Source organism: Sorex araneus, chromosome 10, assembly GCF_027595985.1.
Source record: "Sorex araneus isolate mSorAra2 chromosome 10, mSorAra2.pri, whole genome shotgun sequence".
NCBI classification, from domain to species: Eukaryota; Metazoa; Chordata; class Mammalia; order Eulipotyphla; family Soricidae; genus Sorex; species Sorex araneus.
The window spans coordinates 43,265,870-43,290,742 of NC_073311.1; the positions used below are offsets into that span (position 1 = coordinate 43,265,870).

Consider the following 24,873-nt stretch of genomic DNA (forward strand, 5'->3'; position numbering starts at 1 on the left):
TTATTTATTTATTTATTTATTTTTAATTTTTTTATTGAATCATTATGTGGAAAGTTACAAAGCATTCAGACTTAAGTCTCAGTTATACAATGGTTGAACACCCATCCCTTCACCAGTGCACATATTCCACCACCAAGAACCTAGTTTACCTCCCCTCCCACACCCCCCCCCACCTGTGTAGTTGATAATTTTCACTTTGCTATCTCTTTACTTTGATTACATTCAATATTTCCACAAAAAAAACTCACTATTATTGTTTGGAGTTCCCCCCCCCCCCCGCCCGCCACCAAAATCACACCTGCTGAAAAGGAAGCATTTGATAATTTGTTTTCCATTGCTGAGAATGAAGAAATATGAGGTTTTGGATTTCTGTATTTTAGTATTTTAGTAACTAAATCCAGGGAAATTTCTGCCAGAAATTGCATCATTGCAAGCTCGTACCTCTCTTTAGTGGTCCTTATAAGATGTCGGTCACCACGCCTTTCCCACGCCCCCTCCCCACCTCAGAGAAAAAGTGGAAAGAGAAAAACCTTTCCCCTCCTGGGGCGGCATGGGGCCGTGGCTTAGTTCACAGTCTAGAGACATTTCTGCAAGAAGCTGTTGGTACCAAAAGAAGTTTAGCTGGCCTCTGGGATCATGGCCATCCAGCAACGGAGAAGCTGCACATGTGGCCACCCGGTCACATCTCAGCCATAGAAACATTTTTTATATTAACTCAGTTTCCAGGGGCTGGAGACATAGGGAAGGGTTAAGACTCTGGCTTTGCAGGAGATAAGCCTGAGTTGGAGCACTGGATATGGTTCCCCGAGTAGAGGAAAATGGAAGTGAGGTCGACAAACCAAACAACTTAGAATCAGTAATGTATTCCTGTGGCTCAAAATTAAATACAGGACTGGGATGTAACTCAGAGACATAACATCTGTCTTACATCAATGAGGCCCAAGTTTAATCCACAGCACCATACATACATACAAAATCAAAATATAAGAAGGCTGGAACAATAATACAGTGGGTAGAGTTTTTAGCTTGCAGATGGTCGACCTGAAATTAATCCCTGGCATTCCATATGGTCCCCCAGCACGGTTTAATTCCTGAGTGCAGAGCCGGGAAGCAAGCCCTGAGTGATGCCATGCATGCACACCCCCATCCCCGCAAATATATATATACGTATATATATATTTATATTTGGAGGTGTTTATATGTGTATATATTTGGAGGTGTTTATATGTGTGTGTTATATAAGTGTTCAGAGATGAGAGAAAGTACAGGAGTTGAGGTAATTGCTTGGCATGTATCTGAGGCTGGTTTGATTCCCCAGCCATCGTCCATGGTCTCCTGAGCCCCACTAGGGGTGACTCCTAAACTCTGCCCCAGAAATAGCCCCTGAGTACCACCAGTTGTGGCCCAAATCATCCCCTACACCACTCAACTAACAAAACAGTGTTCTCTGAAGAACCATTTCACTTTCCTCTATGCACATTTACTCAACTCACTCCTCTCTTGCTCATGCCCCTCCCTGATTTTTAAAATTAGGTTTTATAAAAATACAAGTATAATCATGTAAAAGCATAAATATATAAAAGTCTGAAAGTATATTTAATACAAAGAGGTAGTACATGGGTTAAAGCAGATGCCTTGCATGCATCCAACCTCAGTTGGATCCTTGGCACCACATGGCCTGCTGAGAATGATCAGACATGGTCCCCAAAACACAGCACATGTGGCGCTGATTGTCCCCTGTACTGCGGGGTCTGAGCAGCACTGCACAGTCAGGCCCTCCTATGGAACCACCTGCCAGCTGGTGAAGTATCCCCAGAAGGGGGCCCCCAATCTCCCCTCAACATTGACTAAAAGACCAGGGCTGGAGCAGTAGCACAGCGGGTAGGGTGTTTGCCTTGCATGCGGCCAACCAGGGTTCAAATCCCAGCACCCCATGTGGTCCCCTGAGCACCCTGAGAGTAATTCCTGAGTGCAGAGCCAGGAGTAACCCCTGTACTTCGCCAGGTGTGACCCAAAAGCAAAAAATAATTGACTAAAAGAAAACCACACAAGCCCTAAATCCTAGCACTCAATAAGGTACCGTTGTATGTTCTTCCTGTCTTTTTCACTTAATGGTACATGTGGACATGATATAGTTATTTTCCCATACTTTCAACAAGCAAACTAAATTGCAGGTGATGGGAGCTCTACAATACTTTCCAGTAGCTTAAGCAAAGCACCATTTGAGCCAGTTTGTTTGTATCATTTTCAAGGATAGACACATTCATGGGCTGGAGCGGTTGGGCGTTCGCCTTTCACATGGCCGACTTTAGTTTGATTCCTCGGCCCCTCTCGGAGAGCCCAACAAGCTACCGAGAGTATTGAGCCCAAGCGGCAGAGCCTGGCAAGCTACCCGTGCATATTGGATATGCCAAAAACAGTAACAATAAGTCTCTCAATGAGAGACGTTACTGGTGCCCTCTCGAAAAAAATCGGTGAGAAACGGGATGACAGTGACAGACACATTCATACAGTGAGGTAGGTTAATTCTGGTTAAAAGAGAAGACTTGACTCCCCTTCAACATCCTGCCCGTGAACTCGGAATCATTGAACTCTGAGCACACCACCTTGGAGAGAGCCTGGCGGTATGTGTGGAGAGAGTGGTCTTCTCTCTTCCACAGCGGGGCCCCTTACAGGGGCTGTCTTTAATAGCTGCACCTGCGGCCGTCAAGTGCGCCGGCCCTGGTGCTCACTGTAGCCTATGCCATCTGTGGCATACCTGTGCTTCTTACAGTAGGTAGTCACGGGGAAAAACCACTCGAAATAGATCAGGCCTTTGGAAGCCCTTCAGGGCTGCAAAGGGAAAGTGCGTATCTGCAGATAAGATCAAAGAAGAGAAGGAGAAGGAGCCAGCAGCTTTGGCCGCCAGCTGTGGCCCTGGTTGAGCCAGCTCGTTTTTGATTTCCTATGATTTATAGTGTTATATTCACGCTATGAGTATGCTCACTTTTATTTTGCTGTGGCTCATTGAAATATTTACTTGGGTTTATTTTTTAGGGCATTTCCCCCATTTGTTTTGCTATTTATTTATTTGTCTTCCCTTTTATTTATTTATATTTGCATTAATATAAATATTAATGTATGCCCTGAAAACCACCTGTCAGTCATCTATATTTATGTTCATTTATTTTTTAATTTATTTCTATTTATTTACATTTTTTCATTTGTTTTGCTACTTATTTATTTGTCTTTCCTTTCATTTATCTATATTTGCTTACTGGGCCATGCCCGGTGGTGCTCAGGGCTAGCTCTTGACTCTGTGCTCAGAGATCACTTCTGGTTGGTGCTTGAAGGACCTTATGTAGAGCCAGAGATTGGATGGGGGCCAGCCACTTGCAAGGCAAGCACCTTAATCCCTGTACTATCTCTCCAGCCCTTCTTATGTTGAAAAATGCCCTTAAAGAGAGCGGCATACAACTTCCCATTTCTGGATGTATTCTCTTATAGAGACTAGGGAGTGGGACCCGGCATGAAGAGGGAGGTCAAAGAACACCTTGACTCACCTGGCAAAACATCCCCTGCCCCACCCCCTGTACACACACCAGACTCTGCTCTTGGTTTCTGCGGGAATATAAAGCCAGCAGGACCTCACCTCAAGAAAGACTCATTTGGACTAAATCCTGTGACTCAGGACTTCTGGGACCAGGGGTTGACAGCTAACGGGTGGAGCCAATGGGTTGTCATAGCGTTGTTGGTAAGATCTCTAGCCCAGAAATGAGGGGGGGTGCTTAGAAAGACAAGGGGTGTGTCGGTGCTCCATCAAAGCTCTCCTCCCCTTGTTAAGAAGCGGAAGAAGACTTGTGTTGACAGGAAGAAGCAATGGGCATGATGGAGCTGGGCAAAAGCTTGGGAGCACGCAGCCAGCAGGAGGGTCACCCATGGGAGACATAGTGTTCCCTGCGAGTAACATGGAAAGAGCCGCCTTCCGAGTGCCAGGGAATGGTTCCTGACTGCTTGGCAGCGAGGAGAAGGGGCTTTGTGCCCCGCAAACCACCTGCCAGTCATCTCTATTTATGGGGCACCTGCTGGGCGTGTGCTGAGGAGGCGGCAGGAAGCCTTGTCCTCAGAGAGCTTATGGTCAAAGAGGAGAGAGTCCCATCGACGGTGGCCCTGCTAGGTACCACAGTCACTTTCGACAGCGGAAAGGTTGGTCCAGAAAGGTAGCACAGGAGTTTTGGTGCTTAGAATTCATCCTTGGCTTCACTTCCAGTGGGGGGTTCCTTACAAATTAGCATTTGCATAGATTCTGAGAAGTGTGGCCAATGATATACATGTACGGTTATACAGAGCGTTTTCAGTCAGAAATAGGAACCAGAGATATTAGAAGCAAAATATTCCTGCCCTTACATAGCACTGTAGCACTGTAGCACTGTCGTCCCATTGTTCATCAATTTGCTCGAGCGGGCACAAGTAACATCTCCATTGTGAGACTTGTTGTTTCTGTTTTTGGCATATCAAATATGCCACGGGTAGCTTGCCAGAATTTGCCGTGCGGGTGGGATACTCTCAGTAGCTTGCCGGGCTCTCTGAGAGGAATGGAGGAATCAAACCCAGGTTTGGCGTGTGCAAGGCAAACACCCTACCCACTGTGCTATCTCTCCAGTCCCTGCCCTTACATATCTTGGGAAAATACTGAATCAATGAAAAAAAATAGTGAATAAAGGGTTTATTATATGATCCATATTATCGTATTAAATTAAGTCCATATGAATCATATTAAATCTTTGAGGCTGGAGAAATAGCCCATTGGTTAGGGCGTTTGCCTTGCACACACCCGACCCAGGTTCGATTCCTCCATCCCTCTCGAAGAGCCCAGCAAGCTTCCGAGAGTATCCTGCCCGCACAGTAAAGCCTGGCAAGCTACCCGTGGCATATTCAATATGCTAAAAACAGTAATAAGAAGTCTCATAATGAAGACATTACTGGTGCCCGCTCAAGCGAATAGATGAGCAACGAGGTGACAGTGACGGTGATATACTATGGTCCAGAATTCCAGGAGAATAAAGAATGAGAGCATAAGATTAATTAGTTCTGAGAGTGAAATTATGAGTGACACATGAGAAAAATAAAAAAAAAACAAGGGTCGCCCAAGGGAGGTTCTAGTTGTAGCTGTTAACTCTAAAGCTCTTTCTACATGTCAGGGACTGCGCTACGCCTTTGTGTAGGATCAGCACCCAAAGGAATTGTGTATATTATTATTCTGATTTCGCAGTTAAGGAGATCAAGGCTGATGGAGAGTCAGGATAAGGCCCAAGATCATACATTTAACAAGGCTCATTTGGGATTGGAAACTTGACCTGTCTCTACCAATCACATGTACAGGAAAGGCTCGACATCTCTTGGGAACAAAAACATCACTCATTTAACAAGCAGAATGGAAAGTCTGTTCTAGAACAGAGGAGTCTTGGTGGGGGCAGGAGGGAAGGTGTCAATAAGAGAAGGGAAAGAGAGAGGATGCCCACCAACAATGACTGAACGCTAACCCCGAGAATGTAGACTTAACCAGAGGGGTGACCGGAACCCCCACAGAAATCTCAGAAATCTCTGCCTCTGCGGGGAACAGACACTCAAGTACAGAGGGGCTTGTCTGAAGAGAGGAGCCAGGAAGGGGGGCTCAGGCTCGGGATGACAACGACCCGGTCCAAAAGATAGTGTGTCAAAGGAATGGGCTTTGTGTTCTGATCTCCGTGGGCTACAACAACTCATCTACAGCCAAAAGAGCAAGATTAGATTTCCATTTCTGCACTCAGATCTCTGAAAATAAAATGCTTTGATGAAGGGGTTTTGTGTTCTGCTGGATGCTGGCTCTCTCGACCCTTTCTATGGTGTGAAGAAGAAACAAAAGCTTCTCACAAACCCTGTGCTTTTCCTAGTTCTTTGAACCTCATCACATGTTGCCATGTTATCTTTGCCAAGCAATATATTTTTGTTGGTTTTCTGTTAATGCTGGCCTCAGCTGTCAGTCCTGTGGAAGCCAATGGGGCTACACTCACAGAAATGACAGTGGAGGCATGTGGTGTGGGGTTCAGACTGGGCATTGCACACACCAGGCATGTGTTCCTTCATCAGAGTCACAGCCATGGAAACCCTGATATGCTTTTCCCCTTTGATTATGTATTTTTCTCCCTCATTAGGAAGTAATCATATGCTTATTGATGGTCATCTGAATGAAAAAAAAATTTAATACCGTAAATTAAGAGTTTATACCCAGCATGAAAACTTTTCAAAGGAAGATGTTGCTACCCCCTGGCAGGTCTGCAGAGCTGCTACTAAAATTGGGCTATACTGTGGTTCATTCCCTGTTCCGTGCTCATTCCAGGCTACTGAGAGTAAAATGAGGCACGTGGCACTCTCATAATAATGATCTTAAACGTTGTTATGCAATATTATCGTCATTGCTCAGAAAGTACCATTTATGGAAAGAAAATGCAGAAAATCCTACACGCTAGCAAAGATAGGCCTCCTGGTATCTCATACTATCTGTAACCCAGTTTTTCTCATTGATTTTTACTTAATAATTATTCAAAAGATAATTTTGAAAGGCTCATTCTCATTATCTGACTCTTTCTGTCCCAGACTAGGAAGAACTGATTCCCACGTAGGCACTGACTTCCAGTCCTAGAGGCTCATGGGGGTGCAGCAGGAGAAATTATAGGCCCACTGATCATGCCCTGAGCTCCTTGGAAACTGTTTAGTATGGAAGTTTCTTTAACAGGTTTCCCCACCAGGTGGTCCTGTAATCCTGGATATACAAAGTTAGGCATGAAAGTTTAAAATCAAAACTCAGCAAGTTTTCCATAAATGTAGAAAACTCTCAGACATCTGCACTTCCAGAGGCCAAGATGACAAAAGTTGGTTCTTGTCATCTTGTTGGTTGAGCAGCAGCTAGCCTTAGAAGAGCAAATGCTTTCAAGTGAAGAACTTCAGTCCAATCAACTTGGGAGACTATCTCTCATGGGGGCAGAATGAAGTCAGAGACGCTGGGTGCCCTGGCCCTCTGGGAAAAGCAGGGTCTCTTTTTCTGAGCACTGGTCTCACCTTGCATGCAGACATGAGTCCTTTGGTTTTTTGTTTGTTTGTTTGTTTTTTAATTTTCATTAGTCAATCATCGTGAGGTACAGTTACAAACTTAAGAACTTTCATGTTTGCATTTGATTTACATCCCTCCACCAGTCCCCATTCTCCTCCACCAATGTTCCTAGTATCCCTCCCACCACCCCCACCCCAACCCCCACCACCCCACCCTGCCTCTGCAGCAGGGCATTCCCTTTTGCTCTCTCTCCTGTTGGATGTTGTAGTTTGCAATAGAGGTATTGTGTGGTCTTCATGTTCGGTCTATAGTCTACTTTCGGCACGCAGCTTTCAACCCAAGTGGGTCCTCCCAACATTCTCTACTAGGTGTTCCCTTCTCTATCTCTGCTGCCTTTCCCCCCAGCATGTGAGGCCAGTTTCCAAGCTGTGGGGCAGACCTCCTGGTTCTTATCTCTACTACTCTTGGGGTGTTAGTGTCCCATTCTGCTACTTTATATTCCATATATGAGTTCGATCTTTCTATGTCTGTCTCTTTCTTTCTGACAGACACGAGTCCTTTGGGTTAACGCTTCCATCTTTCTTTTCATTTCTAGAAAATGAAGTGGCAACTCCAGCCCCGCCCCCAGAAGGTGAGTAAAAACACTGTCTCACATGTCTGGGAAGCAAATACAGAGCTTCCAATCCAGCATGAGTCAGCCTCCCTCGAAGCTATGGGTCCTTGTGAAGGAAGTTGGGTGATGGCCATTGCTACAGGTTTGATTAAGATCCAGGTTTGTTAATGATAAAAATATGTTGGAATTGTATCACCCTCTCATGTCAATCTAACCTAAATAGCGTGTCTTATACATATAAAACCTTTCAATGTGTGCCAAAGTTGTGATACCCATGTAGAGGCTGAACCTCCAAAAAAGGGGGAAGGATTTACAGAACTTTTTCCACACACCTAAGGGCAAACAGGACACACACCACTCTTCAGAGAGTAGGGTTCAGATCTCTCCCCCGCCACAGCCTTTGATATCCTACAGCCCTTTCTCAACTTGAATTAAGTTACCCCAAGGCAGAAATTCCTTTGAAGCTCCATATCAGGACTAATGTTTTTTGGTACTATGTAAGCAACTGGATGATAACAGCAACAAATAGCAAAGACCAAAAACAAGGATAGAATTCTGGCAGGTAGAGAGACAGGTAGAGAGAAGGCTTGATGACACAGTAGGTGAAGCTGACTCTAACGGCCACGTGGACCGAAAAATTGAACAAAATCAACAGAAAGACAAGCCCAAGTGGAATGATAAATGTCCAACATGGATCCCCACCATCGCTCTTCTCCTCAGCCAAATGGCCTCAAAGTTGGAGGCAACCAAAGTGACATGCATTTTCCTATGATGACAGCAACCTACCCTCTCTCATCACTCTTACTCGTTGCCCAGGATGAGGGCTGGCATCCATTCAAGAATCACTCATGGGATACAGAGCGAACTATCACATACTTGTTGATTGTTAGGTCAAACATACTGTACCAGGTGCAGTAAGGAGCTATAAATAGAAAACAGTTCCTTGTATTTAGTTTGCTACAGCCAAGTAAAAAATAAAGCACAGCCCAGAGAACAATTGCATAAAATGAAACCACTGGATTTAAAAACTCTGAGAGTACTCAAAGAGTATGCCATTTGGTGCAGACGGCTCTCAATGAGTGTATTCTAAAGCCGGGGGCTGGGTGGTGAACTGAGAGAAGGAACTGATCAAGGCATCAGTTTCTGGTGATCCATTTGATTGAACATGTGCAAAGCTCTTCTACACTGGAAATACTTTTTTAGGAGAGTAATCCGAAAAATCTAAACACTCTTAAGAGTTTCTTTGACCTGCTAATACCAATTTCAGATATAAATCCTAAAATGGTTAGTATTGCTATAGGTCCCAGTGAACTCAAATAAGGACAAACTCATCTTTAGCTTTTTTACAACCAATATAGATATGTGATTTTCTTCCTTGGGTCTTCTTTTTCTACTTCCTCCTTATACATGCAGATTTTTTTTAACCAACAATGAGTACACTAAGAACCCACAAACCCTCATACACATCAACCTTGTCTTCTGTTCTTCAGATTAGTAATGTCCCAGACTCTTCTACATTTTATCAATATTGTATAATTTTTTCGTTGTAATCTAATTCTATTCCTTCTATTTTGTTTCATATTCACTGCACAAAAGTAACCTTCTGTTGCTAAAGCTATCTTCTTCAAACACTGCTATAATTGTCCTTATAAGTAAGACATCATTTGCTAGTATCTACACTAATAGAATTCCAAACAGAAAGAATGTGAACCAAGTGACTTCAACTAGCCAAGCCTGAGGTTACGTCTCTGGGACAGTGGTCATTGCTACTGTTCTCATTTCGAATCTTGATGAGAGCACCAAAATATGTTCTTTAAAACTATCACACAGGGGCTGGAGCAATAGCACAGCGGGTAGGGCATTTGCCTTGCACGCGGCTGACCCGGGTTCGATTCCCAGCATCCCATATGGTCCCCTGAGCACCACCAGGAGTAACTCCTGAGTTCAAAGACAGGAGGTAACTCCTGTGCAATGCCGGGTGTGACCCAAAAAGCAAAAAAAAAAAACAACTATCACACAATTATAGCTTTAATATTTTATTTCCAGAGTGTAGAATGTGTTCTAGATATCCAAACTATTGGAAGCACTACACGAGTCAAAATATCCTTTAAAAGTCAGAGCCTGAAACCAGAGTGATAGTACAGCAGTAGGGTGTTTACCTTGCATGAGGCTGACCCGGCTTCGATCCCTGGTATCCTGTCTCATAATCTGAGCACCACCAGCAATAATTCCTGAGTGCAGAGCCAGGAGTAACTCCTAAGCATTACTGGGTGTGATACAAAAAAGCAATAAATAAATAAAAAGTTAGTGCCTTATTGGGATCTAGAATGAAGACTATATTTTACTTTTAATACCACTAAAGGCAGTGGTCGCAGTATAGCCAAACATATCTTCACCAAATGTGTAATTTGTGTTTCAGTGTATATTTAGAAAAAATATATCATAATTATGAATCTCTTTTATTATAAATTTCATGTGATTATATTCTTGTTTCAAAATTCATATAGAGAGTGATAAGTGAGTATGTATCATCATTTATGAGCTATTCTGCAACCATTAATTTTTATTTCCACCCTTAGCCTCCTTACACATCACACAGTTAAGATGCTCTCTTTCAGACACTTTTAAAAATGTGCTTGTACTTTTCACACAGAACCAAATAAAGAGAAGGAGGCTGGAACTGGACAAGGAAAAGGTGAGTTGCAGGGAGGGGAAGTAAGGCTGAATTCAATAAAATCACAAGCAGAAAGAGGTCAGTAATGATAGCCACAGTGGACACACAGAATTCCTCTGCATTACCTTACCATCTGTATGATTTTGAGTTCTTTGTTTGCATTTTATCTGCACCATCCACGCAGCATAGTGAAAATGGTGCTTTGATTGATTTTTTCATTGCGTGTATTTCTAAAAGTAAAACAGCAATGATCAAAATATTACAACAGTGTTGCGATGCCAGCAAATTAATTGGCACTTTTCAAGTTCCAATGTACATGTGCAGCAAAGAGAAGTTTGGCCTTCTTGGGATTATACCTTTTAAGAAAATTATCTGGATTGCCCACGTTTTTTTAGGATTGCCTTTTTTTTTAAATCAAATAAAATATTTTCATGCTAACCTTTGAACTGTCCTGGGTTACACTAATAATTTTTCAAATTCCCATCTTATTTTGTACAACTTTGTATTTGTCTAGATTTATATGGTGATTTGTATAAATCGACAATACAGTTAATATCATTTTGCTTCCTATTGTACTGGAAACTAATTTACACTTTTAATAATATTCTTTTTCTACTTTACATGGAAATAGTCAAGTTTTATAAAATGAATAGTTATATACTGCTCTTGGGCTCTTAAATATATATTTCTTTGTCTCCTTATGAGGAAAGTTTTCAAAGAATTAGATTTGACAATTCAGCTTTATGCATTTGTATTACCAGCTTTAGAGTTTATATTTTATTTGTGTAATGAGTTACATAGTTTAAATTTGGGAATAACTAATTCTTTCCAATTTTAATGGGAAATATTCCTCTTTTTTTCTGGATACCAGTCGTCCAACGCACATTAAATATCTCTTTGCTTTTACTATGACAAATATGAAATTTCTCTACCTAATTTCTATGATACTATTGTCATCTATAAATTAGTAAAATACTTTTTTGCTTTCTTTCAGTATTCTGGACTACTATTCTTCAGCTAACTTGAATTTATATTCTCATAAATGAACACATAATGTTAATGGACTCACTTTGTCCTTGACCTTCAATGGCTCCCACGGATAGTAACATGAATACTAATCCTCCCCACGTGGACCATACTCTGAAAGTTATTTGCTTATGGAATGCAGACAGTGCAAGCTCCTCGAACTCCTTCCATGTGATGGGTTCAAGGATGTTTGGACATCCTGGCTGAAATTACTGTAACATTATTCTCTGCAAGGCATATGGCAAAGACTTCTGTTTCCATATTTGGAAAGGTGCTTGGACCAGGCTGCAAGACTCAACCAACAGAGCAGATGATGTAATCCCAGAGGGCGAACTGACAAAGTTTAAACAAAGCCTGTGCCTGACCTTTAATCTGAAAAAGTCATTATATTTGAATCCTGAAATAAAATGCCTTTCTGTCAGTTTAAAGCAATCAAATCCTCCAAATAGGCAACCAATCAACAATCTTTTCTTCTTGATAAACACACCCAAGAACAAGGTTAGATGACTAGGGCATCCCTAAATTAATAATAACCCCCCTTCAACATTTGTAGAATTAAAGCAAATGGAGAGTCCATCATACGACCAGGTACAAGAACTGCCATGTATGTATTTTCTCTACATACTTACATACTTGGGAAGCAAATCCATTTAGGGTAGAAAATTACATCTTTAGCTAAGTAAAGAAGAACATGGGCAAAAGTTACTTCTAAATATATAACACTCCTCAGTTATTTTCATTTAGTACAGAAAAATTTCCAGAAGATACTTAAGCTTTAAAAAAGTGGGTGCAATAATCATTGTTGTATATATCACAGGTTGATAAAGAAATCTTGAAGGATCATAAAACAAGTGCAACAGACCTGTCTCCAGCTTTTGCTAGACTGATCTTTCCTGACTTCCTCTCCCCAATTCTGCTTGATAGTTTTTTGAACCTTTAAGCATAATTTTCAATCCTTCATGCAGCTTCCGTTGACCATTCTTGCTCACTTTCACATCCCTTTCGTCTTCTTGATTTCTGTTGGACCTACTGCCTTGTTTATTCAATCACTGTTTTTCCCCCCACTTAACCTCATATTAATAATTCACTCCTTTCCTAACAGGATTTAAGCCTTTTGATCTTCAGACACCGTCATAACAGCTCTTCGTCTCATCCTTTCTAGAAACCTACAGAGAACTGCACACAACAATCTTCTAAAAAGTAATCGTGGGAAAAATGAACAATTTAATCTCTGTGCTGGCTGAGCTGCTGATCTATAGCAGATAGTAATCGCTTGAGATACTTCTGTTTACACTGAACACATCTGCAGAGGAAGAGATGAATAGCCTATGAGTTTTCTTTGTCAGTGAGGGGCAGAATGAAAGATTAGCTCTTGGCTTGCCAAGAGATGGACTTATTTTGTTGTTAGTTAACTCATTTTTAATTGAATCACTGTGATGTACACAGTTACAAGGTTTTTCATGATTGGCTTTTAGTCATCCAATGTTCCAACACCCATCCCTTCACCAGAGTACATTTCCCAGCACCAGTGGAGATGGAGAGTTTTTACTCTAATGTGAACTCATGAGTGAAAAATGGTCAGGCCTGAGTCCAGAGAGGTACTACAGAAGACACATGGTTCCATCCCTGGCACCACAGGTCCCGAAAGCATTGCAGGGTGGTCCCATGACCACCCCTTCCACCCCTGACCCCCATCCCAGCTGTGATTTCTCAGCACAGAGTCAGGAGTCAGCCCTGGGTTGAGTGTGGACCCAAATCAAAACAAAAACTTCTTTTGGTCAATGATGCAATGGTCGCCAGGGCTGAAAGAGAGTCACTGCTGCAAAGGATTAAGAAAATGAGACAGAGATGAGCAAAAAGCATGGGGTCAGGGCCTTAATCACCCCGTGGACTGAGACTAGATTGTCCTTTCCACTCTAGATGCTCGATATTTTTTAGGAGAGGAATTATCCTTCAGTTAAATGCCAATTTATGCTAATATAAGCTGGCTAAATTCTTTAAATATCCAAGGGGCGGTACTGTGGCACAAATGTTTTGGGGGTTATTTTATTTTTTTCTTTTTATATCACATCTGGCGATGCTCAGGGGTTGCTCCTGGCTCTTCACTCAGGACTAATTCCTAGCAGTGCTTGGGGGGACCATATGGGATGTTGAGGATCGAACCCTGGATGGCCGCTTGCAAGGCAAACACTGGCACCCATGGGGTTTATTTTAATGGGCAAAAGGGCAGATACAAAGCAGTCACCAGACCCTGTTTCAGTCCCTCTTTTGTGTTCAGGATTTCAGGATCCTGTTATCTGTTCATTCTACCTTTCTTCTCTTTCATTCTTAATCCTTTGTTACTAAAACCTCATTTTCTTTTCTTTCTTTCTTTCTTTCTTTCTTTCTTTCTTTCTTTCTTTCTTTCTTTCTTTCTTTCTTTCTTTCTTTCTTTCTTTCTTTCTTTCTTTCTTTCTTTCTTTCTTTCTTTCTTTCTTTCTTTCTTCCTTCCTTCCTTCCTTCCTTCCTTCCTTCCTTCCTTCCTTCCTTCCTTCCTTCCTTCCTTCTCTTTCTTTCTTTCTTTCTTTCTTTCTTTCTTTCTTTCTTTCTTTTCTTTCTTTCTTTCTTTCTTTCTTTTTCGCCACAGTGGCTGTACTCAGAGCTTACTCCTGGTTCTGTGCTCAGGATCACTCCTGGTAGTGCTCGTAGACCACATGGGGTGCATTGTACCAAGAATAAACCAGTCTACTGTGTGTAAGAGAAGTGCCTCACCACACTGTAATATCTCTCTGGCCCTCCTCTCCCCACCTTTTAAAAAATTGTAGTTTAGCACTAGTACTGCTACAATAGTGCTCAAGTTTATGGTATTGACGTAGAAAGTCACTGAACCCCACTCTGCCAAAGTCCCCTTAATCCTACTTCACCTCTAGTTTGATCTTCATTTCTCACCCCCTCCCACCCACGCTATTATCTCTCAAAACTCATTTTCTTTTTGCAGGCATTAATATTTCTTCTGACAGATGAGAAAGAGAATTGACAGAGGTTCCAGCATTATTCCCCCCAAAAATGTTATTGTTCTGTTTATTTCTAGGGGGTTGGTGCTTGGGGCTTTGGGCTACATTTAGTGGTGTGCAGAGCTTGTTCTAAGTTCTGAGCTCAGACAGCGCTCCCGGCAGTGCCATGAGGGATTGAGTCAGGGTTGGCTACGTGCAAGGCAAGACTTGGCTCAAAGTGCTCTTTTTTTAAGTTAAAAGAATCATTTTGTTTGTTTGTTTGCTTTGTCACATCCTGCAATGCTCAGAGGTTATTGATTAATTCCCGGCTCCGAATCCAGAACTCAGGAATTATTTATATTGGTGCTCAGGGGACCATACAAGATACCCAGGATTGAACCCCACAAGACAAGTACCCTACCCACTGTTGCTGTACTTCTCTCTAGCCCTGAGTGATGGATTTAAAAAAAATTCAGCCCCTTTACGACTTTAATAATACTACCCTGGTACTTTTTGTGTTCATGCTCAAATATTTTTGTGCTATTTTTATTGTCTAGGTATCAGATAGTCAATTGTTCACTAAAATTTCTCTGTGCTTTACCTATGTGTTCTAATAATTTCTTTGCAGTAAGTGCTGTTAAAAATGAATATCGCCATACTTTCATATAAGACATACAAGACACTGCCATTCTTTTTTTTAGAGAGGTCTACTGGGATGAAAAAGAGAAAGGAAAAGAAACTCCCCAGCTGGAGAGAAACACGATAAGACTAAGTTCAAACACGTTCTTTTAAGATACAACGTTGAGCTAATAAATTTTGAGGGGGAGGAAAAACATTAAATATCCATAGTTATTATGAATCCCAATTTTAGAAGTATCAGCGTGAAAAAGCACATGTCTGCCCATTAAGAAATAAAATAAATGAACCAAATATCTCAAAAGATAAAGTGATGTTCCCGTCTCCTCTAGGGGTTTTTATTACTAGTACTGTTTTTTGTTGTTTTTGTGGTGATTTTGGTCACATATGCCAATATTTACAACATATAATTGATTATTCTGCTTGACAAACTTATCAACTGCAATAAATTAAAAATAGCATTGTGCTAGTATGCAATAGGCAAGCTTACAAATCTTTGAATGTGTTTGAAACGTGTTCTAAATTTTTCTAGTTTTTGGTCTTTATTCTAAAACCTCAACAACGGCCTCAAGTTTGTATTACTTACAGAACTAAATTAAAGGGGCCGTTATAGATAGAGGTTATTTTGCATGTGAGAGAGTTTGGGAAATTTTAAGAATGCGTATGCATATTCTAGGATCTTTCGAGTTCTCTCTTACATTCCTGATTTGCTTTAACATGCCTAAAATCCCAGGCTTGTAATGTGAGACCACGTTGTTTCCCTACTTTCCTGGTATTCTCTGGGAACCTCCCTTGTTTAAAGAATCATTTTCAGAGTTTTACAAATGCTATTTTCCCATGACCTGAAGACAGCTCTGGAGCTTTGGTAATCTGCCCTTCTAGGTAGAAGTGGGGAAAGCACCATTGTGCCCTGTATGTGATCTTCCCGAGTGCTCGATTCTAGAGAGTTAAAACCACACGTGTCTGGTTTTTTTTTGTGGGTTTTTTGTCCCTTTTTGGGTCACACCCAGCGTTGCACAGGGGTTACTCCTGGCTCATGCACTCAGGAATTACTCCTGAGGATGCTTGGGGGAACCTTATGGGATGGGGTGCTGGGAATCGAACCCGGGTCAGCCCCACATGCAAGGTAAATGCCCTACCCGCTGTGCTATTGCTCCATCCCCACACATGTCTGTTTTCACTGTCACTGTAATCACTTTGAGACAGAAGAAAACATGACTCACAAAATCATTTTTGCTTCATTTGAAAACATTCCTCATTTGACACTATGCCATTCTGTTATGCGTTGCTGAATTAGGCATAACCCAGAAGATATGAATGTTCAATTTTCCTTCTAACAAAGAAAAGTGGTTTTCTGCCATGTTCAATAAGAACTGTGACCCCTTTGGTTCTCATATAGTTCAACAAATCCAGTAAGGCAACTTTTCAAGAATTTCTGTCGGGATTCCAACATATTAGCAATGTTTGCCATCTAAAAGGTGTCCAGGCCCAAAGAGCCTGTCAAAAGAAGAGAAACGAGGGCAGGAGAGCTAGTCCAGAGGTTGAGGAGCATGCCTTCTTCGTGGCCCATCTCAGTCAGATCCCTACTACCCACTGCTAGGAGTACTGAGCCCCTAAGCACCACCAAGTCTGGCCAAATCTCCCGCTTGTCTACCCCCAGATAAAAAAAGAGCAATGATTATTTCATGTCATAATCATATTTTCTAATATTTGATATATTTGGAACTTGATATAGAATAATGTGAGTCATTTAGAGGAACAATATTCATAAAACCTTGTACACTGATATGAGATACCTTCGTTGTCTAAAAAAAATTGTGCACGGGGGGCTGGAGAGATAGCACAGCGGGTAGGGCGTTTGCCTTGCACGCGGCTGACCCGGGTTCAAATCCCAGCATTCCATATGGTCCCCTGAACACAGCCAGGGGTAATTCCTGAGTGCAGAGCCAGGAGTAACCCCTGTGCGTTGCCAGGTGTGACCCAAAAAGCAAAAAAAATAAAAAATAAAAAAAATTTTAAAAATTGTGCACAGACACCAAGAAGGCCTAGCACTCAGTGTACTTTCAGGCTGCTCACTAGTCACGTTTTTGCTTTAAAATTAATTTTCTATTTATTTTAGCTTCATGAGGTTTTGGGGGCAATTATTGTTATCTTATTTTCTAGTCATTAACTGAGAGTTTCGTGATATACTTGCATACGCAAACACAAACCTGCATTGGTGAAGTGCTCATTTGACTTAAAATTGTTCTAGGGGCCGGAGCGATAGCATTGCAGGTAGGGTGTTTGCCTCGCACACGGCCAACCCGGGTTTGATTCCCAGCATCCCATATGGTCCCCTGAACACCGCCAGGGGTAATTCCTGAGTGCAGAGCCAGGAGTAACCCCTGAGCATCACCGGGTATGACTTAAAAAGCAAAAACAAAATGTCCTAGTGTTTCATTATAGGTAATCCTTTCTTGGATTTGCTTGAGATTAAATTTTTAGTTTCAGGAAGTTTTGCAGAATTTTAAGTTAAGGTTCTTCATATATATCACTAAATAAAAATCCTTAAGTAGGCTATAAAAATGCTAAATATTTAGCAAAGTGTAACAATATAGAAAATGCAAGGTATTTTATTTTGGGCCATGTAACATTTTAATTATCTTTGTTTATTAGTTTGCTTTTTGGGTCACACCTGGCAATGCACAGGGGTCACTCCTGGCTCTGCAGTCAGGAATTACTCCTGGCGGTACTAAGGGGACCATATGGGATGCTGGGAATGGAACCTGGATCGGCCGCGTGCAAGGCAAATGCCCTACCCGCTGTGCTATCATGCCAGCCCCTTTAATTATATTTTCAATTGTCTTCTGAAACACAGAAATCTCCTGAGAGCTTAGGAGTACTGTTATGAATCACTTCATGGGATGTTAGTGGGTATATTAGGAGAAAAGGACTTAACAGTGAACTAAGTTTGGGAGATGGTAACTACGCTATCATTTATTTCCTTCATCCCCAGTGCTGGTGTACATTAGCATGAGCTAAGGCTCCTGAAATAACCTTCAGTAAATGAACACACAGACACAGACACACACACACACACACACACACACACTACAATTGAATAAAAGTACTAAACTCGATTTTAGTGTGTTTTTTCAACTTTTGTACTTTTTATTTTAAAGAAATATATACTGAAGTAACAGTGTATCATAACATAGTATGGGTTTAGGTGTACATTATAATAATTCAATATTTGAATTTATTGCATTAAATTCACTATTGAAAAAGCATAGTACCATATAGGCCCCTTCATATTATGGCAAGTGGCAGGATTTTAACTTTTTATAGCTGTATATTATTCCTTTATTTATATATGCCACATCTTTTTTATTCCATTATCTGTCAGTGAAACTTGGGTTGTTTTAATCACTTAACTTTTTAAGCCACATATTTACTTTTCTTCCCTTCCAAAAATCATGTTAAAAATGACCCGGGCAACTAAAACTCATGGAGTCTGTAATGAAAGATGAAATGAAAAATTAAAAAATGGATGGTTTAGTTGCCAATTAAAATTGTGTATTTTGTATGGGGAATCCCAGGAGAAGTAAATATTGTATATCCTGTAGTATTTTATAGAACAACAACAAAAAAGACCAACAAGACACATTTGTGTGAGTTCTACTGTGGACAGAGTGAAGCTCTCTTATTATTTTTTCTTTTTTTTTTTTTCGTATTTTGTTTGTTTGGTGGTTACACTCAGAGATGCTCAGGATCACTCCTGGCTCTGCACTTAGAAATTACTCCTGGTAGTGCTCAGGGGACCATATAGGATGTCAGGAATGGAACCTGAGCTGGCTACATGCAAGACAAATCCCCTAACCTCTGTACTCCACCAATGTTCCCAGTTTCCTCCCAATCCCAAACTGCCCCCTTAGGCACATAACAAATTTACTTTATATTTTTTGTCCCAACAAAACTTAAGGAAATGTTCAAGCAATTTATAATTCAGTCCAGTTCATTTGCTTTATAGTCATATGTCTGTATTTTCAATCCTCCACCTCTTCTTTTTTTTTTCTTTTTGGGTCACACCTGGCGATGCACAGGGGGTACTCCCGGCTTTGCACTCAGGAATTACTCCTGGAGGTGCTCAGGGGACCACATGGGATGCTGGTAATAGAAGCTGGATCGGCCCTGTGCAAGGCAAGCGCCCTACCCACTGTGCTATCGATCCAGCCCCTCCCTTACTCTTTTAAGTATAAATATTATTACTTAAACCAACACCAGTCTTCATGCTTTAGGAAGGGAGGAACAGAAACTCAGATAACCCCAACTGTCTAGTTAGTCATCTAAAATGTAGACATTTTGAAAAAAAAGTAGAAATTTTGAAATTCAAACTTTTAAAAAAGGAAATATTTAATACCACAGCACATAAAATATTAAAAAATGTATCTTGGTTTCAAAAACACTCTTGGGTAAATTTTTAAAAATTATATACTTTTTTTGAGTCACACAATATAGACGTTACTGGTGCCCACTCAAGCAAATCTATGAACAATGGGATGACAGTTCTACAGATAGTATATACTTTTGGATACTAGCAATTTAATCTTGCAATATTCTTTTTTATTCTTTTAAAAAATTATTATATAAAGTTGTTAGTGATTAATTATATTCACTATTCGAATACCAATCTGACCATGACTTGCAGTGTTCTTCCAAATTTCCAAAAATAATTATTGTTAAACTTATTAAGTATGTGTCTTCTGCCCCTCTCGGAGAGCCCAGCAAGCTACCAAGAGTATATCACCCGCAAGGCAGAGCCTGGCAAGCTACCCATGGCATATTCGATATGCCAAAAACAGTAACAACAAGTCTCACAATGGAGATGTTACTTACTGGTGCCTGCTCAAGAAAATCGATTAGCAACGGGATGACAGTGATACAGTGACATTGATTATTAGATATGACATATTGATATATATTAGTGTTGACTGTTACCAAAAAAATAGAAGAGGAGTTAATCCTGAAGGGGTTTTTTGGGGGGGGAGTAGGGGAGCGAATTTTGAAATAGTATCTATGCTTACTAATCTGTGTCCAGATGAGTTTGCTATGTGAATGATGTCACTCATTGACTTTAGTTACAAAATGAGAATTTGGAAAAGCCCTTTCTTTATTGGCTTTGAGGATAGGTTTGTTTTTTTGTTTTTTTGTTTTTGTCGGGCGAGGGGTGGTGAGGGCACCCCCGTGATGCTCAGGGATTTTTCCTGGCTCTGCACTCAGGAATCACTCCTGGCAGAGCTGATGGGACTATATGGGATGCCGAGGATCGAACCCAGGTCGCTCAGTCCCTCTGAGGTTGGATCTTTAGCACTCCTTTCTTTGCTAACTCGATGTCACATGAAACATTTGCATGAGGCTCCTGTTCTGTGCTCCTTTCATTTCACTCTTCCCCACTCCCCATCTCTTTTTCTCTTGTCTGATGTGTTTATGTTTAATCTTTCAGGAACCAGGTTTTCCAAGGCCCACTGATTCGTTGAAGGGGCCTGTGTGACTTCTGTTCTTTTTCAGATCCCTCTTTTCTCAGGAGCCTCCATCGAAGACTTTTACTCTTTGACTTTTTATTCCCATCTCTGTTTCAGATGAAGACGAAGCCTCCCCGCCTAGCGCTGAGCCTCCAGGTTAGGACCATCCCATCCCCTCACCCACCCAGTCCTTTGTTAGTAACCGGTGAAGGAAAGGGAAGGGCAGGACCTCCTCAGGAGGCGGTTTGCAGAACAGGGCCACCAAGAAGGAATGTGTTGGCTTTCTTCACAAGTCTTTGTTTTCCATAGAAAAACTTTGACAAAGATTGGCTTTCTTTGTGAAATAAGATAAGTAAGTCTTGGGTAAAAATTTTAGAGGCAATAAAATGTCTTCAATTTCTAGCTATGTTCCTTTTTTTTACCCTGTCCATTATATACTTAGGTTTTAGGTTTTAAGTTTTTATTATTGTTTTAAAAGTAACACACACACACATATATGTATATACATATTATATATAAAAAATACTGTTTTGAAGCTCTACTGATTTTTGGTTTTTTTTTTTTTTTGGTCTTTTTGGGTCATGCCCAGTGATGCTCAGGGATTGCTCCTGGCTCTGCACTCAGGAAATAACTCCTGGAATTTCTCAGGGGACCACACGGGATGCCCAGGATCAAACCCCTATTGTCTGTGTGCAAGGCAAATGCCCTACCTGCTACTGCTATTACTCCGGACCCTGATTTTTCTATTCAAGCCAACTTCTTTTCTTTTTCTTTTTTTTGCCTTTTGGGTCACACCCGGCGATGCACAGGGGTTATTCCTGGCTCTGCACTCAGGAATTACTCCTGGCGGTGCTCAGGGGACCATATGGGATGCTGGGAATTGAACCCAGGTCGGCCACTTGCTAGGCAAACGCCCTACCTGCTGTGCTATTGCTCCAGCCCCTCAAGCCAACTTCTAGGTGTTTTTTTCTCCCTATCATCCAAACGGGACAGGGTTTGGGGGATCCGAGAAGGTTGAAATAAATTTTTATCCCCTTGCAAATCACACTTTTCTTTCAGGTGTGGATAGTCGGGCCCTGGAAAGAAAAGACTCAGCTGAGCATGTGCCTGGAGCCAGGCACTCAGGCCCACCCCAGTGTGAGCACCGATGACTTCATTTCTTGGAAACCATTTTGGTTCTACTCATTTTTATTCAATTTGTAGCTTTTGTAGCAGTTTCACTGTTTCCTCTTAAGTGAAACTATTATATTGAGAAACAATTAATTCTGCCTGATACATACACACATCCTGGAATATAGACACCCAATTTACCATGATCTGCCATCGGAGTGTTCTGTAGAAGCTCTCACTTTCAATATTTAGCAAATAAATACACAGAGATCAGAGATTGCTTTTTTTAAAAAAAATTCTCCATTTCTGGGGTAGAAATGGAAGTTAGATAATCAGATTTTTTAAAAATAAAACATGACATATCCTTCATAAAATATCTACCCAAGCATTTAGGCAGCTGTCACTGCACTTCTATGAGATGACTCAATTATACATTTCATAGGTGGTGATCAGGGCCAGCTATGCTCTGACTATGGGCTTCTTGTGACAGGCACTTTCTCAGGCACTTTCCTGGTAGAAACGTCCAGAATAACAATCCCTATATTTGCTACCAAATGTAATAGCAACTCTTCACTGTTCCTGTTTATATCGCAGGTGCACACAACATAACATTTGTTGTGTAACCTAACAACACAACAAAATGCCCACTTGGGTACTTAAAACATTGTGTGATCATGTGAGAACGTTGCAGAACATCACTGTGAAAACAATGGTCTCCTCTGGATGGAATTACTGAGCATGATTGACCCATGGAAGTGAAAATTGCCTAAATGCCCATTTTCTTTCTCTTCAAGAAACAGTAATAGACAGTTGGCAATCCATGCGTTACCCCCACTTAAGTAGCTGAAACTGAATTCTCTGTATTCAGTTTTTGGAGCCTGAGGGAGGACGGATAGCCCTCTGTCTCCTGATAGCTTCCAATGAAGTAAGCTACTGAATCGTACAAACCAAGCTGTAGAAGTACAAATTAGAACATGCAAAACACACTTCACCTCTGGCTGTCTATTCATAGGAGTTGTTTTTATTGTTTTTTTTTCCTTCTGTTTTTCAGTTTTCAGTTTTTCTCTTTTAGGCTGTTCCTAGCTTTCTGAAATGTGTACCAGCAGGTCATGATGCTATTCATTTGTCAGACTATGACCTCATCTATATAATCCTACTAGAAGCATTTAATCATATTGCAGCAAGGAATCTCGGCATACCTGACCAGGCTTGACTGCCTGACTCTTGCCAAATGACCTGAAAACTGACCCACTTGATTCTGTTTTTTAATAGATGTGGCTTTAGAGTGAATCACCATGGGAAAATGCTGAGAGTTCTGCTCGAATACACTCCCCACCATTATTTTTGGAGCAGGCAAAATGGGGAGACAGGAATGATGACCTCCAACAGAGAGAACAATCTACTGGAAAAGGTTTTTTCCGTTTATAGGAATTAGATCATATTCCTTTATTCCTCATAGAAGAGACGTCCTGGTAAGACTGGGAGTCTCTCATTACTGATGGTGGCAAGAGAGATGGAGGCAAGGTTTGATAGCACATTTATTCAGGTTTATTAGACAAAGCAAAGCTTCAGTGTTAGAACTGCAAACCCAGGTAAGTCGACCTAAGAAGAAGCTGGCTCTGAAAATGATCTTTCATTTATCATTCTGCTCCTTAGAATTGTCTCCAGGTGAATCACCGGGCACAGAGAACCAAGACAAACAAAATACCAACTCCACCTTGTTCGTGGAAAAGCCGCAAACAGGAACAGTGACTGTTGGTGAGTTCTGAGCATTAAGTACTCCTTTTGAAAATAGAGAGAAAAGTCACATAACATAAAATTAGTCACTAAATAATCAGTCATTATTAGCACCTTCAATATTATATAACTATGATTCTTTCTAGGTTTTTAAAAAATTATTATTTGGGTCACACCCAGCGATGCTCAGGAGTTACTCCTGTCTCTGGACTCAGGAATCAGTCCTGGCAGTGCTCAGGGGACTATTTGGGAAGCCGGGGATTGAACCCGGGTCAACCGCATGCAGGGCAAATGCCCTAGCCGCTGTAGCTGTACTACCATTCTGGCCCCTGATTCTGTCTAGTTTTAAAACATTTTATCACCCCAAATATAATCCCTGCTCCTCATTAAGAAGTTACTCTATTTTCTGCCTCCCTTCAGTCACTGGAAACCAGTAATGCGCTTGCATCTATGGATATGCTTATTCTGGATATTTTGCACAAACAGAAATGCACATTATGTAACCTGTTGTATCTAACTACTCCCAGTTAGTATGATGTGTTCGAGGTCCATCCATGTCATAGTATGAGTCAGGGCTTCATTCACTTTTATGATGGAATGTTTTATTCTGTGTATTCTATATAGTCTTACTTCTGATGCATCCTTCAGTGCTCATATTGGACCATCAACCCAGTTGACTGAGAATTACCTAGAGGGACCCTCAGACCACTGAACACCACTTGGGAGACCCAAAATAAATAAATAATTCCATTTACAAATAATATTCAATGATTCCTTCATCAGCCCTTTTCTTCTCCATAAATTTTTACAACCAGAACAAACTAGAGAATCGCATTTCTAGGGCACAGACATAAATATGGTCCCAACTTCATCATCCCATTCTGGGTGTCCACCAATCCCCTTTAGTCTGTGGGCTAGAGTCTTGTGCAAACTCCATCCTGTCCAGAACAGAAAAATCACACTTTTTAAATTTTTTTATTTTTTTATTTATTAGTGAATCACCGTGAAGATACAGTTACAGATTTACATATTTTCGTGCTTGTGTTTCAGTCATACAATGATCGAGTACCCATCCCTCCACCAATGCCCATTCTCCACCACCAATGATCTCAGTATCCCTCCCACCCCTCCCATCCCATCCCCCTTTCCTACCCTGCCTTTGTGACAGGGCATTCCCTTTTGTTCTCTCTCTTCTTTTGGGTGTTATGGTTTGCAATAGAAGTATTGGGTGGCCATCGTGTTCAATCTATAGTCTGCTTTCAGCACGCATCTCCCATCCAGAGCAGGTCCTCCAACCACACTTTACACTTTTGAAATCACAAACGAAGCACTTGTGTTTTGTTCCAGGTGGAAATATCACCTTTATAGCCCGAGTCCAGGCTGAAGACCTTCTTAGAAAACCCACCATCAAATGGTTCAAAGGCAAATGGATGGACCTGGCCAGCAAAGCTGGGAAGCACCTTCAGCTGAAAGAAAGCTTCGAAAGGCAGACTCGGGTACGGCCCTGAGCTCCAGGCAGGGGCTCGCGCTCACGC

General features: G+C 41.3%; 1 protein-coding gene across 1 annotated transcript in view; it reads left to right on the top strand.

Annotated features, from left to right (window-relative positions):
- The window catches only part of MYBPC1 (myosin binding protein C1), a 90,719-nt gene that overhangs the window by 12,769 nt on the left and 53,077 nt on the right, over window positions 1-24,873 (top strand). Inside the window, exons 2-5 of the mRNA XM_055118223.1 lie at window positions 7,665-7,700; window positions 10,336-10,377; window positions 23,258-23,359; window positions 24,686-24,834. Coding sequence (XP_054974198.1) covers window positions 7,665-7,700; window positions 10,336-10,377; window positions 23,258-23,359; window positions 24,686-24,834 — 329 coding nt within the window. The remainder of the gene's footprint in view (window positions 1-7,664; window positions 7,701-10,335; window positions 10,378-23,257; window positions 23,360-24,685; window positions 24,835-24,873) is intronic.